Source organism: Oncorhynchus tshawytscha, linkage group LG06 (genome assembly GCF_018296145.1).
Source record: "Oncorhynchus tshawytscha isolate Ot180627B linkage group LG06, Otsh_v2.0, whole genome shotgun sequence".
NCBI classification, from domain to species: domain Eukaryota; kingdom Metazoa; phylum Chordata; class Actinopteri; order Salmoniformes; family Salmonidae; genus Oncorhynchus; species Oncorhynchus tshawytscha.
The window spans coordinates 78,674,365-78,696,074 of NC_056434.1; the positions used below are offsets into that span (position 1 = coordinate 78,674,365).

Here is a 21,710-nt window from a genome sequence, read left to right on the forward strand (position 1 = left end):
GGGAGGACATTCCAACATCTGAGATATCACACACAGGAAACCAGACCTTCTCAACACCCCTACAGAAACCAGGAAACTCCTACTTCTCATGCAAGCTTTATCTGTGAAGGACACACCTCTTTCTCCTCTTACTATACTCACTCTCACATACACAACCACATTCACACACATGCACACCCACACTCATACACAGAGTGGAGCTTGTGGCAGTCCAGCTGAACAAATACACTGGAGGTGTAAACTGAAAAGATTCAAGCTTGAGATTTTCTACAGGATTATCCAAAATGAGCAGTTCTTTCTCAGCCAAAATCCAGTCCAAAATGGAACTGGCTAAAGATATGAAGGAGGAAGATAAGTTGTACAGATATAACGGAGTGCTGTACCCTGTCCTCATGAGTCCAGAGGAGAACCTGAAGGCTATGGAGAGGCTGGAAGCAAGAGCAGATGATGTCATGTTAGTTGCATATCCCAAATGTGGTAAGTCAAAAAATATTTAAATGAAAAAACTGTATTTAGATGGTCAGAAGAATGTGCATTAGTAAAGTCATGTGTAGTTAGTTCCTTGAGAGACATCCTTTGGCAATGAGCATCTTGATTAAGCATTTATGTTTTCTAATAGTCACTGACTACCTTATTATATCAAGTTTAATCAGTGGAAAAATGAGTGTTCCACTTGGTATTTACAAGTCTACTGTCTGCCTATACCTACTGTACACGCTTAGAAAAAAGGGTTCCAAAAGGGTTCTTTGGCTGTCCCCATAAAAAAAAACTTTTAGTTCCAAGTAGAACCTTTCTTGGCTCCAGGTAAGTCCATAACCATGTGTGTGAGGTGTATACTTTTGTCTCAAAGTAGATGTAAGACTACCAAGAAATGCTGTATGACCATGATTTAGCCCACTGCAGTAAAAGGTTAACGTTCTAGATAGCACCTTTTTTTATAATAGGCTCAAGTTCAAAATACAATTGGGGTAATGAAACGTACTCATAGTGTCTTACACATAGCTCATAGCCTATGATATTTTGTCTTGCTGTGTATTTAAAAAGGAGACAGACAAAAGGTATTTGACTTGCGAACTGGGTTTGAAGTGATCTAAAATTCAGTTTCACAATGGATGGGCCTCTGAATGTTTGGACTTGCAGAATACGATCTGTGTGCTTTTCGGTAGGCCCTCCCTGTCAGGCAAAAATGGTTGCAATAAAGTCTGTTTCTGGTTATAACCTTGTCAAAACAACACAGTTTTGCAGCTTTGTCAGTTCTTTCCACTGCACACTATGTCATTAAGGTAATCAGTGTTGAGGAATGTTGAATTAAACACAGGCCGCTATGCACACTGGCAGAGAGGCACCCTTGTAACAACGGTTAATGTAATAATACAGGTTAATGTAATACCTTGTAACCACGGTTAATGTAATAACACAGGTTAATGTAATAACACAGGTTAATGTAATAACACCGGTTAATGTAATAACACGGGTTAATGTAATACCTTGTAACCACGGTTAATGTAATAACACAGGTTAATATAATAACACAGGTTAATGTAATAACACCGGTTAATGTAATAACACGGGTTAATGTAATAACACAGGTTAATGTAATAACACGGGTTAATGTAATAACACTGGTTAATGTAATAACACAGGTTAATGTAATAACACAGGTTAATGTAATAACACGGGTTAATGTAATAACACTGGTTAATGTAATAACACAGGTTAATGTAATAACACAGGTTAATGTAATGACACGGGTTAATGTAATACCTTGTAACCACGGTTAATGTAATAACACAGGTTAATGTAATAACACAGGTTAATGTAATAACACCGGTTAATGTAATAACACGGGCTAATGTAATAACACAGGTTAATGTAATAACACGGGTTAATGTAATAACACTGGTTAATGTAATAACACAGGTTAATGTAATAACACAGGTTAATGTAATAACACGGGTTAATGTAATAACACGGGTTAATGTAATAACACAGGTTAATGTAATAACACAGGTTAATGTAATGACACGGGTTAATGTAATACCTTGTAACCACGGTTAATGTAATAACACAGGTTAATGTAATAACACAGGTTAATGTAATAACACGGGTTAATGTAATACCTTGTAACCACGGTTAATGTAATAACACAGGTTAATGTAATAACACGGGTTAATGTAATAACGCGGGTTAATGTAATAACACAGGTTAATGTAATAACACGGGTTAATGTAATAACACTGGTTAACGTAATAACACGGGTTAATTTAATACCTTGTAACCACGGTTAATGTAATAACACAGGTTAATGTAATAACACAGGTTAATGTAATACCTTGTAACCACGGCTAATGTAATAACACAGGTTAATGTAATAACACAGGTTAATGTAATAACACAGGTTAATGTAATTTAATGTAATAACACAAGTTAATGTAATACCTTGTAACAACAGTTAATGTAATAACACAGGTTAATGTAATGACACCGGTTAATGTAATAACACTGGTTAATTTAATACCTTGTAACAACAGTTAATGTAATAACACAGGTTAATGTAATGACACCGGTTAATGTAATGACACAGGTTAATGTAATAACACTGGTTAATGTAATACCTTGTAACAACAGTTAATGTAATAACACAGGTTAATGTAATAACACAGGTTAATGTAATAACACAGGTTAATGTAATACCTTGTAACAACGGTTAATGTAATGACACAGGTTAATGTAATGACACAGGTTAATGTAATGACACAGGTTAATGTAATAACACAGGTTAATGTAATGACACCGGTTAATGTAATGACACAGGTTAATGTAATGACACAGGTTAATGTAATACCTTGTAACAACAGTTAATGTAATAACACAGGTTAATGTAATACCTTGTAACAACGGTTAATGTAATGACACAGGTTAATGTAATGACACAGGTTAATGTAATGACACAGGTTAATGTAATAACACAGGTTAATGTAATGACACGGTTAATGTAATGACACAGGTTAATGTAATGACACAGGTTAATGTAATGACACAGGTTAATGTAATACCTTGTAACAACAGTTAATGTAATAACACAGGTTAATGTAATAACACAGGTTAATGTAATGACACAGGTTAATGTAATAACACAGGTTAATGTAATTTAATGTAATAACACAAGTTAATGTAATACCTTGTAACAACAGTTAATGTAATAACACAGGTTAATGTAATGACACAGGTTAATGTAATAACACTGGTTAATTTAATACCTTGTAACAACAGTTAATGTAATAACACAGGTTAATGTAATAACACAGGTTAATGTAATAACACAGGTTAATGTAATGACACTGGTTAATGTAATAACACTGGTTAATTTAATACCTTGTAACAACAGTTAATGTAATAACACAGGTTAATGTAATGACACTTGTTAATGTAATGACACAGGTTAATGTAATAACACTGGTTAATGTAATACCTTGTAACAACAGTTAATGTAATAACACAGGTTAATGTAATAACACAGGTTAATGTAATAACACAGGTTAATGTAATAACACGGGTTAATGTAATGACACATGTTAATGTAATGACACAGGTTAATGTAATGACACAGGTTAATGTAATAACACAGGTTAATGTAATGACACCGGTTAATGTAATGACACAGGTTAATGTAATGACACAGGTTAATGTAATGACACAGGTTAATGTAATACCTTGTAACCACGGTTAATGTAATAACACAGGTTAATGTAATAACACGGGTTAATGTAATAACACGGGTTAATGTAATAACACAGGTTAATGTAATAACACGGGTTAATGTAATAACACTGGTTAACGTAATAACACGGGTTAATTTAATACCTTGTAACCACGGTTAATGTAATAACACAGGTTAATGTAATAACACAGGTTAATGTAATACCTTGTAACCACGGCTAATGTAATAACACAGGTTAATGTAATAACACAGGTTAATGTAATAACACAGGTTAATGTAATTTAATGTAATAACACAAGTTAATGTAATACCTTGTAACAACAGTTAATGTAATAACACAGGTTAATGTAATGACACCGGTTAATGTAATAACACTGGTTAATTTAATACCTTGTAACAACAGTTAATGTAATAACACAGGTTAATGTAATGACACCGGTTAATGTAATGACACAGGTTAATGTAATAACACTGGTTAATGTAATACCTTGTAACAACAGTTAATGTAATAACACAGGTTAATGTAATAACACAGGTTAATGTAATAACACAGGTTAATGTAATACCTTGTAACAACGGTTAATGTAATGACACAGGTTAATGTAATGACACAGGTTAATGTAATGACACAGGTTAATGTAATAACACAGGTTAATGTAATGACACCGGTTAATGTAATGACACAGGTTAATGTAATGACACAGGTTAATGTAATACCTTGTAACAACAGTTAATGTAATAACACAGGTTAATGTAATACCTTGTAACAACGGTTAATGTAATGACACAGGTTAATGTAATGACACAGGTTAATGTAATGACACAGGTTAATGTAATAACACAGGTTAATGTAATGACACCGGTTAATGTAATGACACAGGTTAATGTAATGACACAGGTTAATGTAATGACACAGGTTAATGTAATACCTTGTAACAACAGTTAATGTAATAACACAGGTTAATGTAATAACACAGGTTAATGTAATGACACAGGTTAATGTAATAACACAGGTTAATGTAATTTAATGTAATAACACAAGTTAATGTAATACCTTGTAACAACAGTTAATGTAATAACACAGGTTAATGTAATGACACCGGTTAATGTAATAACACTGGTTAATTTAATACCTTGTAACAACAGTTAATGTAATAACACAGGTTAATGTAATAACACAGGTTAATGTAATAACACAGGTTAATGTAATGACACCGGTTAATGTAATAACACTGGTTAATTTAATACCTTGTAACAACAGTTAATGTAATAACACAGGTTAATGTAATGACACCGGTTAATGTAATGACACAGGTTAATGTAATAACACTGGTTAATGTAATACCTTGTAACAACAGTTAATGTAATAACACAGGTTAATGTAATAACACAGGTTAATGTAATAACACAGGTTAATGTAATACCTTGTAACAACGGTTAATGTAATGACACAGGTTAATGTAATGACACAGGTTAATGTAATGACACAGGTTAATGTAATAACACAGGTTAATGTAATGACACCGGTTAATGTAATGACACAGGTTAATGTAATGACACAGGTTAATGTAATGACACAGGTTAATGTAATACCTTGTAACAACAGTTAATGTAATAACACAGGTTAATGTAATAACACAGGTTAATGTAATAACACAGGTTAATGTAATACCTTGTAACAACGGTTAATGTAATGACACAGGTTAATGTAATGACACAGGTTAATGTAATAACACAGGTTAATGTAATGACACCGGTTAATGTAATGACACAGGTTAATGTAATGACACAGGTTAATGTAATGACACAGGTTAATGTAATACCTTGTAACAACAGTTAATGTAATAACACAGGTTAATGTAATAACACAGGTTAATGTAATGACACAGGTTAATGTAATAACACAGGTTAATGTAATGACACCGGTTAATGTAATAACACTGGTTAATGTAATACCTTGTAACAACAGTTAATGTAATAACACAGGTTAATGTAATAACACAGGTTAATGTAATAACACAGGTTAATGTAATACCTTGTAACAACGGTTAATGTAATGACACAGGTTAATGTAATGACACAGGTTAATGTAATGACACAGGTTAATGTAATAACACAGGTTAATGTAATGACACCGGTTAATGTAATGACACAGGTTAATGTAATGACACAGGTTAATGTAATGACACAGGTTAATGTAATACCTTGTAACAACAGTTAATGTAATAACACAGGTTAATGTAATAACACAGGTTAATGTAATGACACAGGTTAATGTAATGACACAGGTTAATGTAATAACACTGGTTAATGTAATAACACAGGTTGGTGTAATAACACTGGTTAAACACTGGTTAATGTAATAACACTGGTTAATGTAATAACACAAGTTAATGTAATACCTTGTAACAACAGTTAATGTAATAACACAGGTTAATGTAATGACACCGGTTAATGTAATAACACTGGTTAATGTAATACCTTGTAACAACAGTTAATGTAATAACACAGGTTAATGTAATGACACAGGTTAATGTAATAACACCGGTTAATGTAATGACACTGGTTAATGTAATAACACCGGTTAATGTAATAACACAGGTTAATGTAATAACACAGGTTAATGTAATGACACAGGTTAATGTAATAACACAGGTTAATGTAATACCTTGTAACAACAGTTAATGTAATAACACAGGTTAATGTAATACCTTGTAACAACAGTTAATGTAATAACACAGGTTAATGTAATAACACAGGTTAATGTAATGACACAGGTTAATGTAATAACACCGGTTAATGTAATAACACTGGTTAATGTAATAACACTGGTTAATGTAATAACACAGGTGGGTGTAATAACACTGGTTAAACACTGGATAATGTAATAACACTGGTTAATGTAATAACACAAGTTAATGTAATACCTTGTAACAACAGTTAATGTAATAACACAGGTTAATGTAATGACACCGGTTAATGTAATAACACTGGTTAATGTAATACCTTGTAACAACAGTTAATGTAATAACACAGGTTAATGTAATGACACCGGTTAATGTAATGACACAGGTTAATGTAATAACACTGGTTAATGTAATAACACAGGTTGGTGTAATAACACTGGTTAAACACTGGATAATGTAATAACACTGGTTAATGTAATAACACAAGTTAATGTAATACCTTGTAACAACAGTTAATGTAATAACACAGGTTAATATAATGACACCGGTTAATGTAATAACACTGGTTAATGTAATACCTTGTAACAACAGTTAATGTAATAACACAGGTTAATGTAATGACACCGGTTAATGTAATGACACAGGTTAATGTAATAACACAGGTTAATGTAATGACACCGGTTAATGTAATGACACTGGTTAATGTAATACCTTGTAACAACAGTTAATGTAATAACACAGGTTAATATAATGACACCGGTTAATGTAATAACACTGGTTAATGTAATACCTTGTAACAACAGTTAATGTAATAACACAGGTTAATGTAATGACACCGGTTAATGTAATAACACAGGTTAATGTAATAACACAGGTTAATGTAATGACACCGGTTAATGTAATGACACAGGTTAATGTAATAACACTGGTTAATGTAATACCTTGTAACAACAGTTAATGTAATAACACAGGTTAATGTAATGACACAGGTTAATGTAATGACACCGGTTAATGTACTAACACAGGTTAATGTAATAACACAGGTTAATGTAATAACACAGGTTAATGTAATACCTTGTAACAACAGTTAATGTAATAACACAGGTTAATGTAATAACACAGGTTAATGTAATGACACAGGTTAATGTAATAACACAGGTTAATGTAATACCTTGTAACAACAGTTAATGTAATAACACAGGTTAATGTAATAACACAGGTTAATGTAATGACACAGGTTAATGTAATAACACAGGTTAATGTAATGACACCGGTTAATGTAATAACACCGGTTAATGTAATAACACTGGTTAATGTAATAACACAGGTTAATGTAATAACACAGGTTAATGTAATGACACAGGTTAATGTAATAACACAGGTTAATGTAATGACACCGGTTAATGTAATAACACCGGTTAATGTAATAACACTGGTTAATGTAATAACACAGGTTAATGTAATAACACAGGTTAATGTAATAACACTGGTTAATGTAATAACACAGGTTAATGTAATAACACAGGTTAATGTAATAACACAGGTTAATGTAATGACACATGTTAATGTAATGACACAGGTTAATGTAATGACACAGGTTAATGTAATAACACTGGTTAATGTAATAACACAGGTTGGTGTAATAACACTTGTTAAACACTGGTTAATGTAATAACACTGGTTAATGTAATAACACAAGTTAATGTAATACCTTGTAACAACAGTTAATGTAATAACACAGGTTAATGTAATGACACCGGTTAATGTAATGACACAGGTTAATGTAATGACACAGGTTAATCCATCTCTCTGCTGTATAGAGACATCCCTCTCCCTACAGTACATGCACTTATTTGACACTATCAAGATAACTGAACATGCACATATATTGCAGTCAATTTAATATAATGAAATAATGCAAGTGAAGGTGAATCCCCAATATCAGCTTTACGCTTTTTTCAAACACAAAATCATTTTAAAAAGTACTACTTTCAAATGGAGATAGCTTCAACAATGCTGCCCATGCTGTCACAGACACCATAATGGCACAGATACAAAGATGAGTCCTCTATCTAACTCTATGGGCCCTGTATGAGGACAAAGCCCCATGTTTCTGTAATCATCTGCATATGACATAAACATGGTTTATGAGGTCATGTACCTGCTGGGTGGCCGGTAGCCTAGTGGTTAGAGCATTGGGTCAATAACCAAAAGGTTGCTGGTTTGAATACCTGAGTAAACAAGGTGAAACATCCGTCTGTGCACTTGAGCAAGGCACTTAATCCTAATTTGCTCCAGGGACACTGTACTACTATTGTTGAAACCATTTTATGGATCTTACAAAACACTAGGGGCTGGTTTCCTAGATCCAGATTAAGCCTAGTACTGGACTAAAGTGCACTTTCAATGGAGAATGGTTTTTCATCCATGACTAGACTCAATATCTGAATGGGATTGCCCCTGATATTACAAATATTTTGGGATAATGCAATAATAACTCTGGTTTCATGGTGAAACATGACACTTTTCAAAGAATATCAAAGGACACTACACCTCTCTATTCCTGATCCCTCTGTGTAAATTGAAAAACATTCTCTTAATGCTCAAGTGTAAATGGACCTGAATGTTCTCTGTGTCTGGCAGGTTTTAATTGGATGGTGGCGGTGCTGCGTAAAATAATAGCACAAGCAACTGGTGAAACAGCAGAGTCCAAATTCCCTCCATTGATGGAGTTCTTTGGGACCGAAATGCTCCAGGTTTGTGCAATACTGGTTGACTTCCTGTAGCTTTAGCAACACTGCAGGTTTGTCTGCCTCAAATAAGTCAAATATAGAAATACTACATGTGTAGTTTATTGGAAATGCTGTTTATGGGTTGTTTGGTTCACTAATGCACAGATCCCCTGTAGTCTAAAGAGGTTCTATAGTTATATTGGGAGGTGTTCAGGTAACTTTAGGTCTATAAAGTAGGTTTTCAAGACAGAGAGAATGTCTATAGAGTCAGGTGTAAAGGACGTCACACTGCTTGTTTAGCGAGTGCCGCTTTCTCCTGAGTCGGCTCATACCGAGGCTCGAACTCAGAACGTCTGCCTCGCAACACACATGTGACCACCCTCCCGATGCATCTATCTAGTCGGCAGCGCAAGTTGAGACAATTCAGGCGGAGGAGTGAGTTTCACAGATCCCCATCTGCTAAATAGTAATTTCGTTTTGCTGTTCTGTAACTGGCCACAATAATTACATGCAGGTGTTGCAATCATGCTGTGATTCAATAAGGCTAGTTAGTGAATGTTAGTAAATTGCTAACTCATGTTCTGTGAGTGCCCTCCACTGAATGCCCTCATGAGCCTCTGTGTGTGGAAATGTTAGCACAGCTTGACCTCATCCAAGAAGAGGGGTCTACCTACAGTATACACCCGTGATTCTCACATCGAATGCAATTAACTGTGGAGAATATAGTGAGATTCATTCATATAAAAGTGTTTTCTATGGCTATCTGTGTCAGGAGTGAAGAGTTTGTTCACTGAACTTGCGAGCTCCTGTGCCTAAAATGATATAACATGCCTGTTTGCACAGTGTCTGTTTAGATGAGTTAGAGCAACAGCATGGCTCAGCGTTAAATGGATGCCTTGTCTATCTCGCAGGTTTTTCACCAAGCTCCGTCCCCTAGATTTCTGGGGACACACATGCACCCAGATAACATTCCTGAATCCTTCACCACAAAGAAAACAAAGGTATGTACTTTCAACCAGAATACAGGTGTTGTTGTGGAACTCACAATTACTATGACATTTTTACAGCTTTTTTTAATGCTCCACAGTAGTTCCTCTTTTATACAAAATTCCATCACAACTTCCTCCAAACAGCAACGTGTAATTCCCCTGTTGTGTAAGAGTGAAAGCTTTTCCTGTGTAGTATGGCAGCTAGTGTTTCTCTGCAGAGGCAGCCACAGCTGAGAGCGTCCCACACAGACACTGCAAATCACACACTGTACAGAGAACACGGTAGACTGATTAAGCACACACTGTGCCGAGTACACGGTAGACTGATTAAGCACACACTGTACAGAGTACACGGTAGACGGATTAATCAAATAACATACACACGTAGGACACTTTTCAGCAGACAGTAACTATGCTACACTGAAATATAAAACCTCCAACTTGCAGTACAGTGTGTCTCACAACTCGCCATAACTCTGCCCTCCCCTTCCCTCAGTGTAATGAACACCAGGGGAGACAGAGAGCTGGTTTCAAGCACAGGGAGCAGCAGGTGTTTATTGAAAAGGACGACAGGAGGAGGCAGGTAGCTGGGTCCAGGGGCAGGCAGGTCTTACACAGGGGGTCCAAAGGCAACAGTACAGGCAGTGAAAAGGTTAGTAACGTAGTCCAGGAGATCAGGCAATAGGTAGATAACAGGCTAAAGTACAGGCAGGGAATAGCCAAAAAGGCATTGTTAGTGAGGCAGGCAAAAACTATCATACATGGGAGGCGTAAATCACGGCGAAAGACATGTCACAAAACAAACAATACCTCACGGTGATAGGGTGCAAAGAACTGAACTAAATAGTGTGTGATAATGACATAGAGGTGTGTATTCAGGTGATTAGGATCTGGAGAGTGAGCTGCGTTCAGGGGATCTACGTGTTTGAGGGTGTGGGTTGGAAGCAGACGTTACACTCAGGATATAAACTTTAAAGAATGTCCTGGATCAGTCTATAAAACTATACTGTTGTCATTATCATGTCATACATGGTCTTCTGTTGATCAAAAACAGATGCTGGTGATATTCAGGAACCCGAAAGACACAGTGGTCTCCTTTTATCACTTCTCAAACAAGAACCCAGTGCTACCCACTGCAAAGTCCTGGGACTGCTTCTTCTCAGAGTTTATGAGTGGAAAAGGTACCTAATGTGAAGAGCCCTTATGAAAATTGGGTTTATATGTTGGAGTTTGCTTTATACAAAAGTATAACTTGAGTCAGTTGTATTACACTAAGATTTGTACCTTTACAGTACAAAGCCTCACCTGAACAGTAATTTCCTATTCCTAGTTCCCTGGGGTTCATATTTTGACCATGTACTTGGCTGGGAGAGGAGAATGGATGACCCTAACGTGATGATAGTCACCTTTGAGGAGTTAAAACAGGTATCAGGTATTCCTTTCGTTTTGAATACAGACATTAGTTTTGATCGGTCTGCTTTCTGTCATTTACATTCTGTCATGTTAATTGTGACCCACACAGGACCTGAGTGATGGTGTGCGAAGGGTCTCTGAGTTCTTTGGTTTCAGTCTCAGTGATGCCCAGGTCCAGACCATCGCAGAGGAGAGCACCTTCAATGCTATGAAGGAGAGCTCCAAGGCCTCACACGGCCAGATGGGCAACGTCTTCTTCAGGAAAGGTGTGTGCGTGTATGTATGTATGCGTGAGAGAGTGACAGGGGGAGCAAGAGAGAGAAAGAGCGCTGTATGTGGATAGAGGGAGCTTTGTTCCAGGGTTTGTTTAATACCACCCACTGGAAACAGAAATTGTGGGATTATGGCAACACAAACAAACACTTGATATGTATGTTGACTATGAGTACAGACTCATGTCTCCGGTCTCCTGGTCCTCTCTATCCTTTAACATCCCTTGTCCTTTCCAGGGAAATAAAGCATTGTCATACTGACCTTTGGTGACCTCCTATAGGTTGAATTAATTATTAAGTGCCAAAAAAGTAACAGGGTTGATTTCAAATCAGCCATAAATCCCCTTATGACAGGGGAATGGAAGCTTGTTGTCTGCAACAGGGAGGGACAATTGAATGCAAATTTCAAACATGTTTTAATTGTTAAAACATTTCTAGCCTGCCTATCTGTGGGTAACATGGTTGACATGTTATTCTAGCCTGCCTATCTGTGGGTAACATGGTTGACATGTTATTCTAGCCTGCCTATCTGTGGGTAACAGGGTTGACATGTTATTCTAGCCTGCCTATCTGTGGGTAACAGGGTTGACATGTTATGCTCAACCCACTCAGTTTTACACCACAAAACATCAGAAAATGGCTTAAAAGAGCAGAACAGGCTCACCTGCTTTTACACTATGATTTGACTAGGATGTTCAATGTTCCTTTTAGAAAAAAAATAAGAATAGTTTCACCATATTAAAACGAGAGTTCAGTTCATGTAATAGGGTTGACCTTAAAATGAGGACGGGTTTACATTTTTTTCTCCATAAATCACATGAAATAAATCATCTTCACAAATGACTGTCAAAAGCAACAAAAATAACTAGGGCTTTACAATGATGGTGAAAACTTGGAGAAATGTTGGGGTTAAGTGGGTTCAAATCTAAGAAGTCACAGAAAAGGCTGAATTTTTTCACTTAGCAAGTCTTTATTAATTTAAAAAAGATTTATTGAATTTTCCATGTGGTCTATGTTATAGAGCACTTTATTTAATGAATCAGGCTTTTAAAATCCAATATTGGTGCACAATATCTAATTAAAATATCAAAGGGACACAGAAGGAACTAATTTCATGGAAAGACCTATATATTGTATGTTTCATACTCACCATGTACATTCACAGTACTGCATGTCTTAGGTGTAAAGTTGAGGTAATCCTAACATCAAGCAAAGTGATACAACTGTTATATTTTTTACAATATGTAGGCTACCTCACACTACCTTAAAGACTAGGTCAACAGTAATCTAAAAATAACTGTAATCTAAAGATAATTTGCCTCATGCTTTATGTCCAAACTACAGAGTACTAGAAAATGTTACGTCACTCATGCTGTACATTGATCATGTGTTTGTCTTGTTCATGTGTTTTTGATGGGTATTTCCTCCCCAGGTGAAGTAGGGGACTGGAAGAACCATTTCACCCTAGCCCAAAGCCAGGAGATGGACACAGCATTCAAGAAGCACCTGGCAGGGACAACACTGGGGGCCAAACTAAAGTATGACCTGTACTGCAAGTAGACAGCAGACTGGACAAACACTTACTGAGCTGAGACAGGATACAAGGGAAACACTGACAGGGAAGTTCAACTCAAATTTCTTTACCTTGTAATCCTTGTTTTTATATCACTGTTTGAAGATTAAAGTTGGTTAATTGATTGATATTGGCCTTCTTGTGTCACGCCCTGGTCTAAGTATTTTGTGTTTTTCTTCATGTATTGGGTCAGGCCAGGGTGTGGCATGGGGTTTTTGTATTGTGGTGTGTTTTGTCTTGGGGTTTTGGTGTGTGTGTGTATTGGGATTGTAGCTAGTGGTGTTATCTAGCAAAGTCTATGGCTGTCTGGAGTGGTTCTCAATCAGAGGCAGGTGTTTATCGTTGTCTCTGATTGGGAACCATATTTAGGCAGCCATATTCTTTGAGTTTGTCGTGGGTGATTGTCCTTAGCGTCGTTGTTCCTATCGCTTTATTTATTTACTCAAGTATAGGCTGTTTCGGTTTTCGTTACGTTCTTTGTTTTGTAGTGTTTTGTGTTTATTCGTGTTTCACGTTGTTCATTAAACATGGATCGCAATCTACACGCTGCATTTTGGTCCGACTATCCTTCACACCTAGAAAACCGTAACATCTTGTATGTATTTTACAACATTTCAAGATGTCAGTGGAGGCTACTGAGGGGCAAACGGCTCATAAATGGCTGGAATAGAGCGAATAGAATGTCAAACACATGGAAACCATGTGTTGATGTTGATACCGCTCCAGCCATTACTACGTGCCCGTCCTCCCCAATTAAGGTGCCACCAACAACCTGTGCAAGATGTTGTACTTTTCAGTTCGGAGAAATGGAATGTGTCAAAAAGTCTAGTTCTACAAATGACATGCCACATGACAAACTATAATAATCATATGCTCAAAGTCCTTGCTATAACACATTTGAGATCATATGGTAACCTACTTTACTGCAGGCCAGCAATGTGACAGGTTGCACGCAATAAAACTCTTGGATTGCAATGCATACAATACTAGATTCAAAGCAAATAGAATTATTCCATTTGGAAAAGGTGACCAAGATGAGACGGTCTGTAAATTTAAAGTAAAACGTTCCATAAATTCTTAATTGTAAAGAGTGACAATCAAATTTTCAAAAACTGAGACTATGGTAGCCTACTGATGTGATATTCACCATACATACAGTATATATATTGTGATATTCACCATACGTTATACATTGCAATATATACACGTTATACATTGCAATATTTGCCATATATATTGTCTATGATATCTGTGCTGTATGAGGGCCTACACTGGGGATGGCACCATTTCTTCCCTTAGTTGATAATTTCCATTATCCGTGAAACCCGTTTTGATTTAGTGAAAGAATGTCTATCCAGTCGGTACAATATAGAACAAAAATGTTAATGCACTGTAGGCTACCTGTCACTGATAATGTTTTAGTTGCTTGCCATTGGTACTTTCTTAACGTGGGACTAAGGCTGTGTTTACACAGCCACTCTAAGAACCCAAATCTTATTTTCTTTCTATATCTGATCCACACACTCAGTTTTACATGTGACTGATATCTGATGTGCACATTCACACTGATGTAACCTCTGAAGTAGCACCAGAGAGGAAGAGGCAAAGCGAGAGGTTTCACTCTCGCCAAAATAAACCCAATGCGTTTCTATGATGTTATTTTGGACCTAAGCTTGTTACCTGCCTTCCCGCCTTTAAGACAACGACTCCCATTGTTAAGCTGGAGACATAAACAGCTCAACACTATATACAGATCTCTGGTAGCACACAGATACAATTTCCTGTCACTGATGCTTTAAAAAAAAAAAAGGTTATTGCAGGTCAAGTGCAACAACAAAGAGCTTCAGAGCAAAAGCAATGATCACATCTGAGCATCCAGACAGAGACTGCATATGGAGGATCAGGATTCAAAAGATCAGATTCCATGTTTTTTGTTATTGCTGTTTACACATTAGGCAAAAGAGCAGATAGGTATCAGACAGTGGAGGCTGCTGAAGGAAGGACAGCTCATAATAATGGCTTGAACGGAGCAAATGGAAACCATGTGTTTGATGTTGTTGATACCGTTCCACCTATACCGCTCCGGCCATTACCACGTGCAAGTCCTCCCCAATTAAGGTGCCACCAAACTCTTGTGGTATCAGATATGCAAATAATTGGCAAAATATCTTAATTGGACTGCCTGTGTAAATGAAGCCTAAGCATCTTTACTAGCTACATATCTAGATAATTGGTTAGTCAACCACCCTGTTAATTGGTCAATCAATCAGATAATCAATCTATTAATATCCACTGTGGACAGTCAAGCATTACACGTCCATACATTTATTTTAGTAGCTCAAGAAATACCATGTTAAAAAAATAGACTGGTTTTGTAAACATAGAGTAGACCTACCTCTGCGTTCACAGTCTCTACCATATACTACAGGTAACTGCCAAAATAAAGGAAACACCAACATAAAATGTCTTAATAGGGTATTGGGCCACCACAAGCCAGAACAGCTTCAATGCACCTTGGCATAGATTCTACAAGTGTCTGGAACTCTATTGGAGGGATGCAACACCATTCTTCCTCAGTACATTTTGTTCTTTGTTGATGGAAACCGCTGTCTCAGGCACAGCTCGAGAATCTCCCGTAAGTGTTCAGTTGGGTTGAGATCTGGGGACTGAGGTGGTTTACATTTTATGGGGACAGGCCATGGTAGTCTAAATAAGGGCCTGCTCAGGGATGTTAATTGCTTAATTAACTCAGGAACCACACCTGTATGGGAGCACTTACTTTCAATATACTTTGTATCCCTCGTTTACTCAAGTGTTTGCAGTTTGTTGGCTATAGTCTATTCTCTGCTGAAATCTAGTGAGTGTAAGTCACACAACATAACTGAATTTAATTTCCTGGGTTTCAGTGCACTTTATTATGAGACATTAAAGAAATGATGCAGTGCATTACATGCAAATGTTTTTTTACTCATTGAATCGTTGATTACATTTTTCCCATGTACTTATACACGTACACTACATCATCAATATTTATGAGCAAGTTCTGGGCCTGTATAAACATTACATGTCTGTCTCAAACACTTTTCTCTCTCATTTTGCTGACAGAGACATTTTACATTAAAAAAAACATATGATACTGCTGCGTGTACACCGCCCAATAAAAAAAATAACACAAATTGGTGTTTTGAGAAATCAGATCAGCTCTGAAAATGATCTAATGTGAAAAGATCTGAAGATTGGTCAAAAGACAAATTAATCGCAACCATGTATCATTTTGTACACGTTTCAGCTACACATCGAGTGACATCATCCGGACGCGGAAGTTGACTGTGAAAGTGACAATCTTCAGTTGTGTCTGGTTGTGCTGTGTGCTCCGCTTGACAATGGATATTTCCCAACAAGAGAGGACATATGAGACATCAATGGCTGACAAATCTACTCCAAGTAGTCTTGCAAGATACCTCGATGGTGAATTTTGGGAAACCAAAGATCATATTCGTGAAGAAATATCCCAAGGCGAGCCCTTTCGAACTAGCAGGTTCGTGATCTCGTACTGGTGGTTTTATCCAACTTTTCTATCATATGTTGATCATCACAATTTAATCCTGTGGTAGCTAAGGTTTAAGGATATGCTCTTTTAGGTATCTATCTACAGTTTTCAGCGGTTGGCAAATCATGTCACGGCTTTATGAAAAGGGCTTGTGCGGCTACCAGCTGTTGCGCGTTGCGCGCACATCTGGATAAAATATTGCTAATAATAATAATGCTAATTTCCCGCTGCGATGTTCATTTTCAGTTCAATGTTCATGTTAAGTTCTGTCACATACTAAAATGTAATACATTTTTATTCTACAGTTATGGTCTCACGTTGGACCAGAATAGAGATTTGACAGTGGAGAGACTGGAGTATGTCTTAACGAGGCCACTAATGCGACATCACCTCAAAGATCAGGTGAACGAATTCAGTCTTACACCCCTCAACTGATACCAGTTTTACACCTTGCAATTGCAAATGTTTGTCAGGGTGTTGTTCAGTTATGAAACTGTGTTTTTATGTCTTGAGGGGTTTTAGATGAAAGAGAAACAACCAGGCTTCATAGCCAAGAGCTTGGGTATCACGGAACTGATATGCTCTGCAGATATGTCCACTGGAGTAAAGGTATGCTAATTGACTTCTCCAACACACACACACACACACAGCTTGTCATAGGCATTTATTTACATAACCAAATCCATGTATGATTACACTGTACCGGCTGTGTGTACTCGCTGTCTGTACAGTGCTCTATGGTGTTCTCCCCTCTGGTCCACAGTTGGGTGTTGTCTGTGGCTTGTTTGGTGGTGCAGTCACTAACCTTGGAAGCCCTGGTCAGAAGAAAAAATGGTATCTCCCAGTTACGGTATGTGTCCACTGCCACTCACACAGCTCACATGCAAAGTAATATAACAGATCATTTACAGCTTTTGTTCAATGTCTGCCTCTTGTCGTTACATTCTTACAATGCATGCACTTGTATATAGCTTTTTCCGCCATACACATTCATTCATCCACAGCACATATTGCCATTGGATGTTGTTATTTATCTGATACAACAATGGATTTAGCCTTTAATTTTTAACTCTTTGTCAAATCATCATCCTAATTGTTTTGGTTGAATGACTGGGTGTGACTTCTGTCAGGATTCGGAGTTCACTGGGATGTTTGCCATGACAGAGAGGGGTCATGGGAGTAACGTCCGGGGAATCCTTACAGAGGCCTGCTACGAGCCATCTACACAGGTCAGCTTAATAACATGCATAACACACTCACGAATCATGTGACACCATTGAGGCAATGCGGAATTCTGAACTGATGGACAGTCGTTTGGTTCCACAAGGCAGCGACCTCTTTTCACCACTCAACATGGACCAACTGTACCAGTCAGTTGGGTTAGGATGAAATTCTAACTGTAACTAATTCCACTAGTTACAGTTACACTATGTGCAGAGGACAATCTACCACATACCCCAAATGATAGTCTGTTGTACGTGGTCCGTAACACAGTGGACTAGATCATATTGTGTTACATAACTACATCAATATGTATGTGAAATGTGCAGGTCATATCTAGTACATACAGTATGTTCCCTCTTCGTCTGTGTTTCATGCCTTTCTTTACTGATCCCTGAACTCATGGAGTCCAAAAGAAGCATTGATATCATCATATTTAGTTATACATTCATCTTTTGGCCTTCAGGAGTTCATCATCCACACACCGTGTGAGGATGCCCAGAAGATGTACATCGGAAACTCCATGAAGGGGAATTACGCCTCTGTGTTCGCTCAGCTCATCATCAATGGAGATTCCCATGGTGGGACTCACTCAATACAACAGTCTGTCTGCTATGGATTGTGTTTAGCAACAGCCCCTGTGCATTTACTAATGTGTGTTAACATGTTTTATTCATCCCCATAGGTCCTCACTGTTTCATTGTTCCAATCCGAGACCGACATGGAGTCATGAATCCTGGAGTGACAGCCATTGACATGAAGCACAAAGAAGGTAGCTAGTTTTCAATGGCCTGTTTTTCATCTAAGCAGCGTTCTTCTTCCGACTGTATGACAAACACATGAATATGATGCTGTGAGACAATCATTCCTGTCACAAATGCACACCGTTGTGTATTAATACGTGGATTTTCATTGAACATTTGAAACTTAGCCATGCTGTGTGTGTTGTCACAGGCTTACACGGGGTTGACAATGGCATCTTGATATTCGACAATGTCAGGATACCGAGGACGAACCTGCTCAGCAAGTGAGTGGACTGTAACATGTGCTCCACTGTCGGGTCATTAAACAGTTCTCTATAACTACCTTTGGAAGTTGAATGCATTCTAGACATCATTGGAATATGTCCTCACTTAAATGATTCCTAGCTGTGTACAGTGTACAGTATGCAGCATCAATGTGTTTTATGACCCTCCTGCTCCAGGTTTGGCTGTGTGTCGGCAGATGGGCTGTACTCTTCTCCTGTCCAGAACAAGAGCAAACGTTTTAACGCCATGTTGGCTGCTCTCACCCCTACCAGGCTGGGGCTCACTGTCCAGGCCATAGCTGCCATGAAGGTGAGTTTACAAGGCCATGTGCATTATGATTTAGGCTAGTGTATGTAAACTGATTAGCTCTCTTTAGCTTTGACCATGTTTACCATCTTACTGTGATGGTTAGTGACAGCTAGAGGGCAGTCTTGATTTACGTTACCTCCCTCAACACCGTCATAGGGACAAAGCATAACACTGCCTTTGTTACACCTTCTTTTATGTTCTACGTGCTATTCTAATGAGAGAAATCAGCTCAGTCATCTGCAGTTTGAGTGGATTATGGGCCTCAGTCTGGGTAAATCTAGGCCAGATGGGTTGGCGTCATAGTCTGCTGTGTATACCCAATGACGGGACTGAATTCCAGGTTGTGTCCCAAGTCTGGCAGGTAACCAAGAGACAATCATACAAAGCTCTGACCACAGGTGACCCTTTGGTGATGTTGGATGGTTGCATAAATATAATTGTCATACTCTGAATGAGTTGCTAAAACAGATCTGACTTCTTCAAAATATGATGGACTGTTATTAGCTTGGGGAGAGCAGAGAAGCATAGAAATCAGAGCTGTTAATAGATCTGGCCCAGATGATGTCCATGGTGTACTTTTAGACTGATCTTATCAGTGTGTATAGGCTGTGGGTCACAGTAACTTAGTCTTTGAACCTGTACAAAGTTTGCAGCTGTCTTTTAAGTGAAATAAAATAGTACATTATGGTCCATAGACAGTTTCAAATAAACACTGTTTCATATTTAAGCTTATGGTTTTGTTTTTGAATCTGTAAGAACTTTACACAAAACAAATGTGGATATGATTTTGCACTGAAGCTTTGCCTACAGATAAAGGTGTGTAGCATCAGCGCTGTTCTGTGTCAAGATCTTAGTGTGTCTGTTGTTTTTCTCACCGACAGTTGGGCCTCATCATTGCAGTGCGTTACAGCCACAGGTACAGTACATTTACATTTTAGTCAACACTCTTCTCCAGAGCGCCTTACAGGAGCGATTAGGGTTAAGTGCCTTGCTCAAGGGCACATCGGCAGATGTTTCACCTAGTTGGCTCGGAGATTCGAACCAGCAACATTTTAACCTCTTAAGTGCCCCAGTGCACTTCTGACGCTCCCATACATCCCACATTAACTAAAAATGAGTTGCTTTTACATTTCATTTGACAAATGCATGTATGCACATATGCAATGGATGTGATTGAGATTGGAATTATATGATTTTCTTTGTTGTATTTCAACTGAAAAGGTTCTGACAGTCATTCTGGTGGTAGTCTTTTGTATTCCTGCTCATACACAGTAGCACTTTTCATAATGTGGAACGTTTACATAAAGCCGATAGAAGTGATGGATTAGCTCCATGCTATCCACGCTAGCCTCGTCGCGAACCAGGCTTCCGTAAACAGTAAAACAGCAGAAATCATCTAAAGACAGATCGGAACCCGCTCCAAAGGTGCTCCACCCAATAAAATTTTAATAAAATTAAAAGAACCTCATTATTATAATATTTATTTTGTTGAACCCATCCAAGGGTTTTTCTTTATTTTTTACTATTTTCTACATTGTAGAATAATAGTGAAGACATCAACACTATGAAAAAACACATATGGAATCATGTAGTAACCAAAAAAGTGTTAAACAAATCAAAATATATTTTAGATTCCTCAAAGTAGCCACCTGTTGCCTTTGACAGCTTTGTACACTCTTGGCATTCTCTCAACGAGCTTCACCTGGAATGCTTTTCCAACAGTCTTGAAGGAGTTCCCACATATGATGAGCACTTGTTGGCTGCTTTTCCTTCACCCTGCAGTCCAACTCATCCTAATTGGGTTGAGGTCGGGTGATTGTGAAGGCCAAGTCATCTAATGCAGCACTCTCCTTCTTGGTCAAATAGCCGTTACACAGCCTGGAGGTGTGTTGGGTTATTGTCCTGTTGAAAAACAAATGATAGATCCCACTAAGCGCAAACCTGATGGGATGGTATAATGCTGTGGTAGCCATGCTGGTTAAGTGTGCCTTGAATTCTAAATAAATCACAGCCAGTGTCACCAGAAAAGCACCATCACACCTCCTCCTCCATGCTTCACGGTGGGAATCACACATGTGAGATCATCCGTTCACCTACTCTGCTTCTCAAAGACATGGCGGTTGGAACCATAAATCTCATATTTGGACTCATCAGACCGAAGGACAGATTTCCACCAGTCTAATGTTCATTGCTCGTGTTTCTTGGCCCAAGTAAA

The 21,710-nt window shown here is 37.6% G+C and overlaps 2 protein-coding genes across 4 annotated transcripts in view; both read left to right on the forward strand.

Annotated features, from left to right (window-relative positions):
* The first annotated feature begins 118 nt into the window (after nucleotides 1-118).
* Nucleotides 119-13,522, forward strand: LOC112253138 (sulfotransferase 6B1). The gene is made up of 7 exons (XM_024425098.2): nucleotides 119-477; nucleotides 9,052-9,164; nucleotides 10,052-10,141; nucleotides 11,184-11,310; nucleotides 11,460-11,554; nucleotides 11,652-11,808; nucleotides 13,247-13,522. Exons 1-7 carry the CDS (start codon nucleotides 285-287, stop codon nucleotides 13,372-13,374), a joined length of 903 nt encoding a protein of 300 aa, XP_024280866.1. The 5' UTR covers nucleotides 119-284; the 3' UTR covers nucleotides 13,375-13,522.
* A 368-nt stretch (nucleotides 13,523-13,890) lies between these two features.
* Nucleotides 13,891-21,710, forward strand: part of acoxl (acyl-CoA oxidase-like) — a 46,525-nt gene continuing 38,705 nt past the window's right edge. Inside the window, exons 1-11 of one of the 3 annotated variants that reach the window (XM_024425100.2) lie at nucleotides 13,893-16,022; nucleotides 16,677-16,925; nucleotides 17,243-17,339; nucleotides 17,460-17,546; nucleotides 17,701-17,787; nucleotides 18,068-18,166; nucleotides 18,625-18,739; nucleotides 18,844-18,930; nucleotides 19,113-19,185; nucleotides 19,363-19,495; nucleotides 20,377-20,411. In XM_024425100.2, the coding sequence (XP_024280868.1) occupies nucleotides 16,771-16,925; nucleotides 17,243-17,339; nucleotides 17,460-17,546; nucleotides 17,701-17,787; nucleotides 18,068-18,166; nucleotides 18,625-18,739; nucleotides 18,844-18,930; nucleotides 19,113-19,185; nucleotides 19,363-19,495; nucleotides 20,377-20,411 (968 nt within the window). In that variant the 5' untranslated portion in view covers nucleotides 13,893-16,022; nucleotides 16,677-16,770. Of the gene's footprint in view, nucleotides 16,926-17,242; nucleotides 17,340-17,450; nucleotides 17,547-17,700; nucleotides 17,788-18,067; nucleotides 18,167-18,624; nucleotides 18,740-18,843; nucleotides 18,931-19,112; nucleotides 19,186-19,362; nucleotides 19,496-20,376; nucleotides 20,412-21,710 lie in introns of those variants that run through there. The other 2 variants (XM_042323641.1, XM_024425101.2) reach the window with 2 other exon arrangements.

What these genes read in the sequence shown, in the direction of transcription:
- LOC112253138 (XM_024425098.2), top strand. Translation starts at nt 285, where the DNA reads ATGAGCAGTTCTTTCTCAGCCAAAATCCAGTCCAAAATGGAACTGGCT. An exon ending in AGTTGCATATCCCAAATGTG is followed by an intron (nt 478 to 9,051) that starts GTAAGTCAAAAA and finishes TGTGTCTGGCAG; the next exon opens with GTTTTAATTGGATGGTGGCG. An exon ending in TTGGGACCGAAATGCTCCAG is followed by an intron (nt 9,165 to 10,051) that starts GTTTGTGCAATA and finishes TCTATCTCGCAG; the next exon opens with GTTTTTCACCAAGCTCCGTC.